We start from the raw sequence: 16,633 nt of genomic DNA on the forward strand, positions 1-16,633 counted from the left end.
ATACTGACATGTGACTTGAGGGGAGTATCTTTTTAACTTCTTGCACTATACCTGATATTACCAAACAACTACCCTCAGAGGTAAGGGTAGTTTTTGTTTTGTTTTTTTTCCTTTTGAGTCAGAAGACTGAATTTCACGAAGAGTAATTGTTAATCAAGAGGAATATTCAAACGTTTGTTTTTGTCTTTTAATAAGTTAGAATAATTGCAATTAACATCTAAGTATCGAATTTTAAAAGTTTAATTATGCATCGTTGGACGAAACAACAAATAATTATCGCCATTATGATGGTTGCAACTGGATCTATCAATACTTTAGCAACAAAGTTAGTATTTTCTTGATATTTCGTTGAATGATTGTATTAAATTTATAACTAAGGCAACTCCATTGCTATGCAAAAGACTGTAGTCCATCAGAATAAGTAAAATACAACAACATATATTTCAGATAATTTATGCAAATACGTATTTTTAAAATATATATATATTAATGCTCTAGCTGAATTTCAGGGATCATTTTTTTATGGAGAACTAAAATATAACATAAAAATTAAGATTAATGTTGTGTTATCTTTTAGTTCTCCATAAAAAAAAAGATCCCTGAAATTCAGCTAGAGCATCAATATATATATATGTTAAAAATTAAGATAAATGTTCTCTTAGCATTGGGCCCGGTACAGCCAGATGGTTAAGGCGCTCGACTTGTAATCCGAGGGTCGCGGGTTTGAATTCCCGTCACGCCAAACATGCTCACCCTTTCAGTCGTGGGGGCGTTATAATGTAACGGTCAGTCCCACTATTCGTTGGTAAAAGTGTAGCCCAAGAGTTGGCGGTGGGTGTTGATGACTAGCTGCCTTCCCTCTGGTCTTACACTGCTAAATTAGGGACGGCTAGCGCAGATAGCCCTTGTGTACCTTTGCGCGAAATTCAAAACAAACAAATAAAACGAAGTCTTAGCATTGAATATTCAAAAACTTAGTGATTTCAAAATATATGTTTTTGTAATTATGTGAGTTTGTAAGTCCTCAGTATACCGGTTTATTTACTGAGAAGGAGATACTTTATTTATGATTATTTGATTTCTTTGGTTGCGATTTATTTAAGATTTTGATTTTGTGTGGTTTTCATCATAATGATTTCTTAAAAATGATTTTTTTTTCAAGTAGAAGGGATTACCTTGAGTGTCTAACAGGCTCTAGTTATGTTATGTTATGTTATCATTTTAACGTGTTCTATCGTTCAATGGTTTCATTTGGATTATTTAGTAAAAATAATCAAGTTCAGTCCATGCAACAACGATAAGTTATTTATTTCTTCACTCACGTTTGGCGCAAGGCTCAAGTTTACACACAAACTTTTGAGTATAAACTCTGACATTACTCTAGGCCTAATATATTTTAAGATAAATTTACTCGATTTATAGCAAGCTTGACTAAATAAGTATTTTACTAAGTAACCGTATTTTATCAGTCTTTTTTTTATGTTAGAAACTACTCTTTTTCTTTCCACAAACGGAGTCGCTGGAGGCAATATTTCATTGAATTCTCTATCACTACTGATTAACTTATAAATATATGCTTCACTGAATTCTCAATCACAAAATGTGTAATAATATGTCTGCTAAGACCTAATAGAGCACTTGATTCGCCGAACATGCTCCTCATTTCAGCTGTCATTGTTGATAAAGATTAGCCCAGGATTTGACGGTTGGTAGTCTTTACTGTGGTCGATATTTCTAAATTAGGGTTTATGTTCTGAATGAAAACTTTCCTGTAGAATTTAACGGTATCAGTGAAACAATGTAAAACATAATTAAACGGGGGAAACTGCAGAATATTCCACAACCAGCTACACGTCACAGGCTGTGTGTTGTAAAATAAACTGAGAACACATAGGCCCATCAAAACTAAACTAGATGCTTACCTTAGAGCTCTAAACAAGACGACCTTTACACCTTTATGTACACAAAATTATTATAAATGCCATGTTTCTAAATTTCTCCTAAAGAACGTAATTGAAAGGAAGACCACCTGTGGAAAGCTAAATGATATTTGACATGCGAGAAATTGAAGCATTTTGTCATAACAGATAACACTTAAGCTCGCCTAATTGTCTGGCAATGCTTATGTAATTTATTATCTCTTTACTGTAAAAACAATATATTAAAAATGAGTACAGACTGTGTAACAAAATGTTCTCCAGTGGATTTATGGTGGTTGTAAGTTGCTCTTAAAATGATAAGCAAGTGAAGACTGTAGAAAAATACTATGGTGAACTCGACATATAATTAGACTAATGTGCTGACACTACTATATATACATATTTATATGTTCTAAGGAAATTCTACAGACCTGTTCGGAAGTTTACAAATATCAATGACTTTTTTTTTTATTTATTCAGATGGGCTGATATGTCAATGTCAGAAGGAAAATATGGCACGGTCCATTCTTTTGATCACCCCTTTCTTCAGGTAAAGTAAAAACTAATTTCATACCGTTTGTTACATGTTATATTAAGGGGAAAAAATTTAGAACTAAGAATAATCCTTTTCGAAGTAGTAATTTTGCTGTTTCTAGAAGATTTGCGCAGGATTTTAAGCCTAATAAAGTTCGGCAATATAAGGGACAATGGTTTAAATGTAAGACGTAATGATATAATTGGTTATTAAATTACCTACCTTTAATCACGATAAGAAAAAAAAATCATATTAATGATCAACAAATTTAAACTTTGTAAAGCGTTGTTGTACCTTGAAAGAGACCTTTAAGAGAATATTTATTTTACGGAGTGAATGAATTCTCGGTCATACATATTAATTACGAAATATACAAAAAGATCTTTCAAATATTAGATTATTTAACATTAAATATGTTTAGTTTATCCCTGAAGCACGATAAATGTATACAAACAAATTTCACGTTAACTATCAGGACCGTATTTACATTTTGTTCGGCCCTTGCAGAAGTTGTTCATGAGCTACCCTCTACCATTTTTTTCTATATGAGATAGCAATTTTACTCATTGCTGTCTTGAGGAGCATTTTAAGCTCCGACACCAGGTTCCAGAACATGATTCCGGAAGACAAAGACATTATGTGTACGTCCTATCGAAAATATGCAATTCTGAATATGCTTTACAGTATTGTCTGTGTCACTCCCTGATACAAAATATTGCATATTATGGTTGTTATCTTTCACTTTTCCTTTGTTTAGGTTCTTGTTATCATGGTTTGTATTAACACTATACATTTACAAAATGTATACCTCTCGTGGCCCTAGGCAGCTGCCTAGTTTACCAAACGACAAAGCACAGAGCTTTTGCCCGTTAGGTGTTTTGTACTGATATATATATATGTCATTTGTCGAGAAAACTACTTACCCTCAAAAGAAGAAGATCAAATATACTAGAAAAACATTAATCACAGTTTTAAACTTAACTTACCGGGGAGCATTTTCTTTATTACTGTTCACTTAATTGACAATTGTGCACTCGTTTCATCTTTGCAACTAACTTTATTTGACTATTGGCAATGCAAATCAATATAACTATGGTATATACATATATAGTGTTATACCCACAATGCTATAAATGACCATTTTCACTCATCATTAGTATGACGATTCTGAAGATATTTGGTTAATTATTCATAATGACACATTATCAGTTGAAAGCTCATATCTAGTAATACATGTAAAACAATCAAACGTTTGATAGCAGAAGTGAAATAATATCATATCAGTTTACCCTTTTTCATTTAAATTTCTACTTAATGGCTAGGCCTGGCATGGCCTAGCGCGTTAAGGCGTGCGCTTCGTAATCTGAGGGTCGCGGGTTCGCGCCCGAGTCGCGCCAAACATGCTCGCCCTCTCAGCCGTGGGGGCGTTATAATGTGACGGTCAATCCCACTTTTCGTTGGTAAAGGAGTAGCCCAAGAGTTGGCGGTGGGTGGTGATGACTAGCTGCCTTCCCTCTAGTCCAGTGGTTCTTAACCTTTTTCAGTGTTTTCACCCCTTTCAAATCAGTAATCATTTCTCGCACCCCCTGGAAACTTAGGAAACTTCTTCTTAGGAGAAATATAAAGCATACTCTTATGTAAAAATATAGATTTGCTTTAATTATTCATGGGCATCCTCGCACCCCTTGGGAATCATCTTCGCACCCCCTAGGGGTGCGGGCACCCCTGGTTAAGAACCCCTGCTCTAGTCCTACACTGCTAAATTAGGGACGGCTAGCACAGATAGCCCTCGAGTAGCTTTGTGCGAAATTCCAAAACAAACAAACAAACTTAATGGTTTTCGCTGAATGTCCTCGTAGTTACATCAAGACAGAAATGTAATGACATATTCTAAATTTCGAAAGATACTTCAAACAACCGGTATTTGTATAAACTACTTTCAGTTCAATAAAGCTTTAGGCTGAGAAATGTTACACCAATAGCAAAAAGAAAGATTATAACAAATAGCGAATATATTAAAGTTCTCCTATTGATTGAAACTTAATGTTCATTATTATTTTATAATAATCATAGGCATGTAGGTTTTTAGGGCATCACAGAAACATTTTTAAATATTGTTTTGGAAGATTTGTTTTTAATCATAGATGTTATAAAATAAAATACATTCAGTTATGATAGTCTCTATTTAAGACAATTGCTACTGTGTGTGCCCAACATGGTTAAGGCACTTGACACGCTATCTGAGGCTCAAACTTCTGTCTCACCAAACATGTTCTCCCTTTCTACCGCGGGGGTGTGATAATGTTACGGTAAATCCTACTATTTTTTATAAAAGTGTAGACCAAGAGTTGCTGGTGGATGGTGAGGACTAGCCGCCTTCCCTCTAGTCTGTCACTGCTAAATTAAGGACGGCTGTTCTTAATTAATTTCAGTAAGATATACAGTTAATCTAAATGTATCTAAGCAATTTTATTTGTTTGTCTCTAATTGCAACTCTGCACAACTGACTACATGAGAAACGTCCACCGCTAATTTCAAACCCCGACTGCTAGTGGTATATGTCCTCAAACTTACCACTGAGCCACATGTCAACAAGCTACATCTATGCCTTACAGCAAACCTTTAGTGCACTACATGATCAAGAGACTGGAGAAGAAACGGATGAGTCAGAGGAGAACGAGGGTACTTTTTTAGTCGTCTTGACCTACCTGATGAGAAAATTTAAGCTGCAGATACTTATCTGGTTGTCTTTGGTGAGCCAGATAATTATCCAATATAAACTGACTAGTGGAATAGGATGATAACTTCAGCAAAATTAGGACTGTCAAATGATTGAAAGATTGATGGCTATAAGAGCATGATGACCCTTGCTTTCTGAACCATTACATAGTATTGGAAGAAAGTACAAAGCAGAGCTGCTGCTTAATCATCAAACTTAGAATGATTATTGGTTAAAACAACTAATGATGGAAAGGAAACAGTATTCCTGACCTTTTGAATCTTTGAATAGTGGTGTTCAGTAGAATGTATAAACTACATTTTATAGTTGCCACTTGATTATTGAGAGCTAGGAAGATTATTGTTCTACACAATTATCAACTGAAAGGAAGTAAAATTTCTTGCTTTTCAAGTCACAATGAGCTGCAATATTTGTATTACGTTATAAAATTATCACTTGACAGTTAGGATGATTATTGGACTGAGAAGCTAGTGGTTGAAAGAGTGTTGTGAACCTTTATTTTTCCAAGCCACTTAGAGAATTTTCCAATGTGAAACATCATGTGATATCAAGGAATAATCCCAGCAATTCAGCTGAGTGATGAAAATTCTTTAGAGTCCAGTTTTGTCTAACTAATATTTGAGTATACTGGCAACAGCACTAATTTGTTCTTGGTAAATAAACATTTAGTTTAAATATCTTGATTTGTCTAAATATTGAACAATGATTATTTAATTCATGAAGCATGACTATAAATTAATTGAGTATGATGGTACTAAGATGACACTACAGTCACTATCATTTAGTAGCATCAGCAGATAACTCATACATTACTGAAGTAGTTCGTATAGGCTTATAAGCTACTAGAGCACTTGGTAAATGTAATAGTGACATAAGTACATATTAACAGAAATATATGTGTGTGTGTACTAACACTGTAGGAACAATAAATGTGTTGCTCATGAGTGTTTCAAATACAAATGCACATACATGAATTAATAACACCAAAAATATGATAATAGATAAAAAGAATAACAATAATTTGGAAATAAGGACTTGACCTCAACATTACAAAATGGTGTATATAAAGTTAACTCTGATGAATAAACTTGAAAGTATTATTACAAAATACAATGTACTTACCATTTTCAGTCGCTCTGTCGTAATATTTCTGTTTTAACACTGAGATGAGCTATTCTGCAGATGATGAATTTTTATTGAAGAGATGACAGCTACAAAGAGCCTGATACTAAGTTGATAGAGGAGAAAAACACAATTTTACGTAGTGTTTCTCCAAAGCATTGTACAAGGATATCTCGATTTCATCAAGATGAATAAACAGTGAATGGGTTGAATTGCCAATAGTATATGGAATTCACAAATAATGGCGAAGATATCATAACAAATATATGCAGGTGGTGTACTTAGTATTATACTTGATTGTAATATAAATATTTTAATTCATGCAGATTGAATATTTTTAATAAGTAATATTTTATTAACGTTGTTTCATGACGAATTATAGTTTTAAAGCGTGAAACTGCAAGTTGCGTGTGTAAGGGGAAACTTACACAATTTGTGAATGGAAGAAAATTTTTTTAGGAAATATAATGGGAGTGTTGACAAAGCTAACGGTTAAAATGAGAGTAGATTGCCTAACCAAAGTAATCTCGACAATGTAGGGCGTGAGCAGTCATGACCCCATTCCTTCTCACTAGAACTAAGCTCTGTCTACATGATAACCAGATTAAAAATATGGATGAGGTCAAATCGGATAATTTTCTTTACGTGTCCTCATTCACTGGTCACAGGTAGCTGGATGGATAAAAAACTCAGGGAAACCGGGGAATTGGTAAACTCACGTTCTCTGGGCAAGAATGGGTGCAAGTGCATGTTAAATCTGTAAGAAGGTTATTTGATCATTATCTACTTCACAGTTATAACTGAGTTTTGCTCACTAGGAATTGTGACTCCCGCAACCGATACAGCCAACTGAACCTTTGATCAATTAGAATTTACTTAGCTTTTGACTTAATTCCAAATGTTCAGTACTTTAGGTCAAGTTCTAAACATTGTCAGTCTTTCTTTTCCTGACTAGTCATTGGTTTTTTTGTCTTGACCAATTCTAAAGGTGATTTACTTGTCAAGATGAATCCTTAAAGTTTTTCTAGCTGTGAAGCTTCTGGGTTCTTGCAGGACACATGATATCATCACAGAGTGAACGTCCAGGACTTATATAGAGCCTAAGTCAAGATACATTGCTAACTGACACATGTTAAATGAAAGAGTTCACATCCAACAGAATACGTCACGCGCAAAAAAAAAAAAAACTGCACTGAAACAAACGTAGGTATTAAAATAAAAATATAATAATAAATCAGTAACGCCTTCCTCCTTAGAGAATTAAAAATTGACAATAATACATTAAATAAAATATATTGTCAAAGAATTATACAATTAATACAAATAACCTTATAATAATAAAATTACATAGCACGTGATAGTGCTGACATTCGTCAGATGGGGTATGACCAGTCATGATGTTTTGGACTGTAATGACGTGATGATGCTCCAAAATCATTTTAATATAAGACACTTCTTACAACTTATGGTCCAAGTATAAAGTAATTTACTGTGTAGAATAATTACGTATTTCAAGTATTTCCTTATTGGCAGTTTCTGTTGAGGACAAAATGGTCTAGGAATTTGTAAGAATATAACATTCTTGACACCTATATGATTAAAATATGCTTAATAATTTAGAATGCATTTGACTTTTAATACTTTATTATTACCTTTGAATTTACTTTTAATTATAAGCCGGAATTGCAAACTGGTTGGCCCGGTATGGTCAAGCGCGTTAAGGCGTTCGACTGGTAAGCTGAGGGTAGCGGGGTCGAATCCCAGTCGCATCAAACATGCTCACCCTTTCAGCCGTGGGAGCGTTATAATATGACGGTCAATCTCACTATTCGTTAGTAAAAGAGTAGCCCAAGAGTTGGCGGTGGGTGGTGATGACTAGCTGCCTTCCCTCTAGTCTTACACTACTAAATTAGGGACGGCTAGCACAGATAGCCCTCGAGTGGCTTTGCGCGAAATTCAGAACAAGCAAATTGGTTTTTGCATAATTAGATTAATAATATATACAAAAGGTCTGAAGTATGTATTTTTAAATATAAGTTAGGAGTGAATATTATTGCTGCTTTGTAATGACCCAGTACTGTGAGTTAAAATGTTACAATTAGAATTTAGCTACTGTAAAATCTATTGTCATTTTACTTTGAATTAATTAAAATAATAGGTGTCTCACCAAATTTTAATTTATATCTAGCTGATGTACCTGTTAAGTGCTCTGGAAAGATGTTGGAGTCCAGAACCCGTTTGCATAGGGGTATGTCTGCACGCTTACAATTCTAGAAACTGGGTTTTGATACCCGTAGTTGCCAGAGCACAGACAGCCCATTGTGAAACTTTGTACTTAACTTCAAACAAATAAATATACAATTACCCGTTTGCAAGTCTTTCATCATCAGTTTATCTTCTTCACTTTCTTCAAGAGTTTTATTTGACCAAACCAATTCTTTTCCCTTTGCTTCATTTATCGTAATGTTTGTTAAGCTTTCTTGATTCCATTGTGCTACTCATCTACCCTTTCTTTCTCATTCTAAGCGATGGATTATTTTTTCACATTTTTTCTAAGCTATTTTAAGTTTTATTTAAAAGTTACTATAGAATTTGTTTCATAGATGCTGTTAAAAATGGAAAGCTAATATGGCTTGATGCTTTAAACATTCCATTTTTGAATTCGAAAGTTAACCAGTATATTAAATCCCTGATTTAATCCATGATACTTTTGAAGGAGCATGCTATAAATGTGATCATTTATAAAAATACAAAACAAAACGAAAAAAAAACAAAAACAACTGGACTGGGAATTGCAAGCAAGAGTTCCACAAAAGAGTTATGCACTGCAACCACTGAGCCACTTTGATATCCAGTGTTTAAAACCTACATAAAGAAATATTGATTTTAAATATCATGGTGTTCATGTTTTTTTCTAATATTGAATGAGTTTTGCATAAACATGATCACTTATTTTAAAAAAATTATAAAAAGTCCTAACTGTATTGGTACTTGAATGCAAGATTTCAGCGTTAGGTTCGGACACTTTAACCATTAAGGCAATTAAGGCATTAAGGATTTTTACTGATACATATTTTAGCTGTGCGATTAACATTGAAAATCGTTTAATCTTGCCCTCTCAACTTTGTATAATATCAAAATAATTTTATTCCTCCTAGGCAACAGGAATGTTCCTTGGCGAATTATCATGTTTGGCGGCTTTTAAATTACTTCTAATATACTACAACAGACGTCGCTTACCTGGAGGTGTCAACGTGAAGTTACCAGCGAGTATCGATGGAAATAGGAATTTCAATCCACTAATATTTTTACTTCCTGCCATGTGTGATATGTTAGGAACCTCTGTGATGTACATTGGCCTCAATATGACAAATGCGTCAAGTTTCCAAATGTTCAGAGGTAACAATGTAAAATAAATCAAAACATTTTGAACTGTTGTTTCTTCTTAAAATGTACACGACATTAGTTTGTAAGAATAATTTTTCGATAAGAATTACTTCGATATACTGGAAAATGAGCTTTTGATTTGAAACACCCAAATATAAAATATATTGTTTTCACGTGTTTTTTTTTCTTTTAACAAAATACACTCTTGCTCAAAAAGGTTGTTACATGTTCGAAAAAATGTGATTTTTGGTCATTTATGTCATTTAAAAACTAAATTCACTTTGTGTATTGCTCTTAAAAAATTTCAAGTTTTATTTCTCTACTACTCTGCATTACCTGAGTTCATTTTGAGTCGGTTTAATTCCTTGAACACGAGAGCGTTCTGAGACTTGTCCCAAACGTAGGGATTTTGGTGTTACTTTTATACCCTACCTTTGGCGACGCGTTTTCAGCTTTAGACATTATGCCAGGTGCTACTAACGTAGGTTTGAGAAATCGGATGGTTTGGCTGCCTACGACAACGAGGGGTTGAAACAAGGCGATATTGCAAGATGACTTAGTATATCCAGGCAGACCATCAGCAGAGTTCTCAGAAGAAGAGCTGCAACCAGAAGTGTGAGTCCCAGCAGACATACAGGCCATCCACGTACCACTACAGCACGCGATGGTCACTAGATCCTCACCAATGCTCATCGAAACCGTATGATGTCTTCCAGGTCGATTGCTTCTGAGTTACGTGAGCAATAACTGATAGATTTTTAATAAAAACTATTAAAGCAAGAATTCAATCAGCAACTGATAAAAATGTTTCCATTGTGGTACCTTCAGGTATTGCAGTATTTAATATTAATGAGTGAACCATTCACTGATTGCTAATGCTGCCAGTGGAACATGTAAAGACACCACAATATCACAATGCTTAAAAATCTTAATGGATATGTTTTTGCTGAGTATTTACGTTCAAAAATCTCCAGAAAGCTTTCTAACTACAGTGACAACAGTACTCTCACGGCTGGCTTCAAAAAATATATTGTAATAAAGACTGGCTGCAAGGTTATGCTCACGAAAAACATTGTCGTTTGGACTTGTAAATGGAGCAATAGGCATTGGGCGTTCAGTTATGTATAGTATAGATCAAACAAATGTCGATAACAACATAAAGTTTATTGATTGTCATGAGCAAATAAATTCCCAGTACTGAATCATTTTTTTATTCGATGTCATTTTCCAGTTGCGAGCGTATATGCTAACACCACACATAATGTTATTGAAGACATTGGTAACATAATCTTTATCTGTGGCCAGAGCTGTTAGGCAATGTCTGTCTGGTTTTCACTTGATAAATATTATAGATCATTGTTCTATAAATTTTCACCAATGGTCCTATCGTTACTTCCTACAAGTAAAGGTCCAAAGCTGTTACTGATGGACAGTGGTGTGCAACAACATCAGCTTTGGTAATTTAACAGAAATCTGGTAATCATGCAGCAAAGTTGTTAACTTTTTTACCAAAAGTGAGTATTTGTCAAGTTATGTTTCTTACATATTATGACACAATTTATATAGCAAAACTTTGTGGAACAAAGTTATTAAAGACTCAAATTAATCTATTAAACAGTTGTCAAAAACTATGAAACTATTGATAACACAACTTTTGTTTACACTTGTATGTGTAATGAGCTTGGAGATCTGTTTGATGCACTCCGTCAGTAAGATCCCGTACATTTTCTTCAAGCGCTTCTTCACCATTATACTAGCCTGTCTTCTTTGGTAAACCATTGCGTTAGTACAGAAATTTGTGCACCAAATATAACAAAATTATCGCTACAGACAAGGAACAAAGAGTCATGAATATTTCGGTCTGTGAAGATAAAAAGATCATAAAAAAGGACTGTCTGATTAACTTTGCCCAAGAGTAGACAGTGAAATATAGTAACTTAAGTAACAATTGTAATGCACCACTCAGGGTGTGCACCCGGCTTGATAGTACTCAACAGTTAATTGTATTTAAACTTGATGATTAGAAAAGTGCAACATGCGGTGGAACGGTAAGGCAAAAGATTGTTATCAACTTTGTGCTGAGTAGCTCAATTAAGGTAGGTGATCGTTTGTTTAAATTTAATTCAAGTGTACTCTACAGGCGAAACAGAAGGCTGATATTAGTTATATAATGCCATTTCAGTGAATTGAAAATGAATACACTTTAAAACTGGATCTTGGTCCAAAGGGGCAAAAGATTTATACTTTTAGCATTGGCAAAGATTCAGTATCAGTACTTGTACAATATGCTAAATTGAGTGTTTTAGAATTGTCAGTGCCGCATAATACTTTAAAGAAGGTTAGCAGCAATTTTGAGAATACATTTTGCAGCATCAATTAACTGTGAAAAAAAGGCACCCATAAAATGAAAGTTGGTTGAACCATTTGTTAAATCTGTTCCACCTTAAACAATCCACGAACTAAAGAAATATCTGGTATTGTTAATTGTAAAGCAAAAGACTCATTAGATATGAAGCGTGAGAGTTCACTGTGGCTACTTACAAAGACTGTGAAATAAATGCTGTTGATATGCCCGTTTTATTATCATGTGTGTGTGTTAGTATGCACAAAAAAGAGACCAAATGACAAGTAGCTCATATTTGTGCTATTTGATGAAGATGACCTACGAAGGTCAAAACGTTGTTCTTTGCTTTATTAGTAAAAGTGTTAACACCCATACCAGCTGTTAGAGATACATTTTTATTTGTACTAGAGTTAAACAAATTGATAAACATCATAAGAAAATAATTTTAAAACAAATATAGACTTTACTTTTTTAACAATCAATTTTAAACTATTTCTTCAATAATATTGCTTGCCTTGGCCGTATTTTAATATCAACTATTTCAGTCGTTCTTTTTGTTTAAGAAATACCCTTTTTCTTGGCCACGCTTTTAATTTTACAGCTAAACTATTTTTGTTTTAAATAAGTGGTTACGCCGAGTCCCCTTTCTCGGTTTATAATTCTAGAAAGATGATTTTTTTTTTACAGTTTTTATCATTCATTCCCTTCCATAAATGTCACATGCCCTTTCACCTCGGTGATTGAGTGACAAGCGTGAAGAGTTAGAACGTTAAAATTCGAAATTAATTTATAAAATCAGTGGAGGACTCAGTAGGAATCGCAATCTAATTGGTTTCGTAAGTGGAATCTTAGTGAAAATGGACTGGATATCAAAGTTTGCCGTGAAGAATTGATTTGCATTAGGAAAGTTAGATATTTCTTTAAGCAGTCTTTCAGTAATCACTTAATATTTAATAATAACATTAACTCAACCCTGTCATCATTGATCTAATAAGTTCCAGTTTCTCCGTGTTTATGTTTGATTATTATCATTATTATTTTTAAATGTAGTGTTTATACACATATTTAAGTCTTTGGTCAATAATGATTTGTCTTTATATTATTAAATATATGTATGCCTCACGTTTTATTACAAAATTCTATTATATTGTCACGGCTTAAAACATCTAAACATTTGGTTGTATCAAGAACTTCTTCGCTTAACAGTTAATGTTTTTGTTGTTGGGTAAAACATTGTGAACTATTTAAAATTTTAACGCTGATTTTGAAGTGTGAAGAAATTCCGAAACGGCCATAATCGAAGTCGTTTTTGTTTTTACTGTGTATTTTAGCATTTATTATAAAACGTCGGTTTAGATGTAACGAAACAGATGTAAGATGTATTCTTGCATTAGATTAAATACCTTATCTTATAGCTACCGAGTTGAAACATAAAGAAATACGCTGTCATGCAGTGTAGTCTTGTCACAATTCACAACCTTGTTGGTCAAATTTTCAATTAGTACTAGTGGATAGAAAAACAATAATGGTTATTTTGTTCACTACATGAAAATTTTCACAGAGTTTAATTACATCTATGAAAATAATATACCTGTTTAATATTACACGATTAAAGCACGTGCCTTTTTTTTTTCTTAACAAGAGTTGTTATTACGTTGTGTTTACTAGTGTTGACTATATCGACTTATTAAATCATAATCCTGCTTATTTACAGGGGCTGTTATTATATTCACTGGTTTAATGTCCGTGGCATTTCTGAACCGAAAGTTAAAGATTAAAGACTGGCTCGGAATCTTTATGGTTATCATTGGATTAATAATTGTTGGACTTGCTGATAGCCTTTACTCCTCCTCGGAAGATAAATCCAGGAATAGTGTAATCACTGGTAGAAAACATAGAAAACATTTCTTAATTACAGAAATTATCATGACCTCTATAATTAGAAAACACTCATAAGAACTAATTAAATGTCTTTTATTGTGATTTAGGATGTTTGTTAATCAACAAGTAACGAAGTTGTATCATATTAACACATTTTGCTAACAGTATGAAGTTTGTGAATTAACTTCTTGAGAAATTTAGTTTTTTAAAAAAAATACTGGTGTCAACAGATAAATAACAAATGAAAGTTACTCTTTATATCCACACTGCAAAATTCCTAATGTATTATTAAGTAACAAACATAAACGCTATCATTACAGAATAACTAGGATTCTAGCATAAATGTCAGTACCTCGAAATAATACTTATCCTTAAAATATGTTAGAATATTGAATCACATTTTAGTTTTTTTATGCACTACAGGTGATCTTTTGATAGTCTGTGGTCAAGTCATAACAGCTACGCAAATGGTGGTTGAAGAAAAGTTTATTACCAAACATAACGTGGCGCCACTGCAAGCAGTTGGTTGGGAAGGTAAGTAACAGGGCATTTAAAATATTTGTCTGCGTAATTATAAATATGGAATATAAGTTTGTGACATTATTTCTTTAGTTCAGAAGTAGCTATACGGCAAAGGAAAAATTGTTCAAGTTACAATTAATGTCGTACTATGACCAGAAACCTGAAATGTTTTAAATTATTTTTTATTCATTTATAAAATGATATTAATATTTTATTTAATAGATAATACAGTATTGAAGGAAACTATACTACTACTTTTCTGTTAAATGGAAAGAAGATTATATTGGCTTTAGTTATGGTTAAAGAACAAAAGGATTTCTTATTGTATTTTTTCTTCTATTCACTGTAAAATGAGATAAAATTCGATGATACCTTTTTATTTGTTTGTTAGGAATTGTTTTACATAACATTTGATATTTTTTTTAACTGAGAGATAGGTCATAGATTGATCATTCTTCTGTTGTTTATGAAGTAGTTCATGAAACTGCTGTGCAAAAGAATTTGGACAATTCCCAAACTTATGTATCTCACGACGGCTGGTATGAGTGTTAGCACTTTTACTAATAAAGCAGAGAACAAGATGACTTAGGAAGGTCGAAACGTTGTTCCATGCTTTATTAGTAAAAGTGTTAATACCCATACCAGCCATCCTGAGATACATTTTTACTTCAAGTAGGTTTCTTGTCATCACGAAAAGCCAAAACGTAGGTTTCAGACAACTTTCAAAGAACAATGGAAGATAAACCACAGGTGAAACATCAAAAGTTTATTAATCTTCACATTTTGTCTCCCTTTTACTTTAGGCCCAGCATGGCCGGGTGGTTAAAGTACTCGAATCGTTATTCGAGGGTCGCGGGTTCGAATCCCTGTCACACCAAAAATGCCCATCCTTTCAGCCGTGTAGACGTTATAATGTGACGGTCAATCTCACTATTCGTTAGTAAAAGAGTAGCGCAAGATTTGGTGATGGATGGTGATGACTAGCTGCCTTCCCTCTTGTCTTACACTGCTAAATTAGGGACGGCTAGCGCACATAGCCCTCGAAGAGCTTTGCGCGAAATTCAGACCAAACCTTTTACTTTAATAACTGCAGACAGTCTTTCAGTTATTGTTGCAACATACTTAATCAAAGTTTCATTTGGGATTTCACTCCACATGTCTCTGATACACTCCTATAAAGTTTCTTTAGAAGTAACTTTTGAGTTGTCAAGTTTTTGATCTATCAAATCCCAGATCTCCTCAGTTTGGTTCAGATTGGGACTCTGTGGAACCATTGCATCATTTGAATGACTTCAGTAGCTTCTTTCTTAACTAAATAATTTCTGCATAAGTTCAATGAGTGTTTGGGATCATTATCTTCTTGATAATAGAATCCTTTATCAGTAATACACAAACCACTGGGTATATATATCGTGACGGATAAATATGTGATGGTACTTGCGCTGGTCCATTATTCCTTCTATTTTGTAAATATCTGCCGCCTCAGCAGGGAAACACCTCAAACCATCACACTAACTTCCCCATGCTTCATGGTAGATGCTATGCATTTTCGTAAGGATCTTTCATATTTCTTCCTCTTGGCTTTACAACGCTAAAATAAGGGGTTCGATTCCCCTCGGTGGGCTGAGCAGATAGCCCTATGTGGCTTTGCTATAAGAAAAACACACACACACTCCTCTTGGCTACATCCTATGCTTTAAACTAAATATTTCAGAATTGAATTGATCCATTCATAACACTCTTTTCCAATCACCAACAGTCCAATTTTTGTACTTTTTAGACAAATTTCATTTCTTGACAATATTTAGCGACAGATGTAGAATATTTTATTTTTGTCGAAGCTTCTCGATACTACAGTTCTGGACACTTGAGATCAGCGGCAGTTTTCCTTATGTCCTGAAAGCTTCACCTTCGAAAATATTTAACATCAATATCATCATGCTTAGGCGTTCTACCTTTTCCTTTCCTATTTTCAAATTTACCTGTCTCGGTCTCACGATCTAGGGTACACTTCACAGTGTTTGGGGATCTTTTCAAGTCTGCAGCAATTTGTTGAAGAGTTCAATTAGTATTATATAAATCTTTTATGTAAACTTTCTACTCTACTGACAATTCTCTGCGCTTTTTGGACCATGTAATGACGAAAAACTTAATATATAGTGTTAAATACTGTCACTTTTTTT

The 16,633-nt window shown here is 33.7% G+C and overlaps 1 protein-coding gene across 3 annotated transcripts in view; it reads left to right on the forward strand.

Annotated features, from left to right (window-relative positions):
- The window catches only part of LOC143247127 (solute carrier family 35 member F6-like), a 25,291-nt gene continuing 8,658 nt past the window's right edge, over positions 1-16,633 (forward strand). The window contains exons 1-5 of one of the 3 annotated variants that reach the window (XM_076494680.1): positions 1-80; positions 2,400-2,469; positions 9,475-9,715; positions 13,762-13,932; positions 14,352-14,462. In XM_076494680.1, the coding sequence (XP_076350795.1) occupies positions 2,410-2,469; positions 9,475-9,715; positions 13,762-13,932; positions 14,352-14,462 (583 nt within the window). In that variant the 5' untranslated portion in view covers positions 1-80; positions 2,400-2,409. Of the gene's footprint in view, positions 326-2,399; positions 2,470-9,474; positions 9,716-13,761; positions 13,933-14,351; positions 14,463-16,633 lie in introns of all 3 variants that reach the window. The other 2 variants (XM_076494679.1, XM_076494681.1) reach the window with 2 other exon arrangements.

The sequence above is a fragment of the Tachypleus tridentatus genome, chromosome 3, assembly GCF_004210375.1.
Source record: "Tachypleus tridentatus isolate NWPU-2018 chromosome 3, ASM421037v1, whole genome shotgun sequence".
In the NCBI taxonomy this organism is placed as follows: Eukaryota; Metazoa; Arthropoda; class Merostomata; order Xiphosura; family Limulidae; genus Tachypleus; species Tachypleus tridentatus.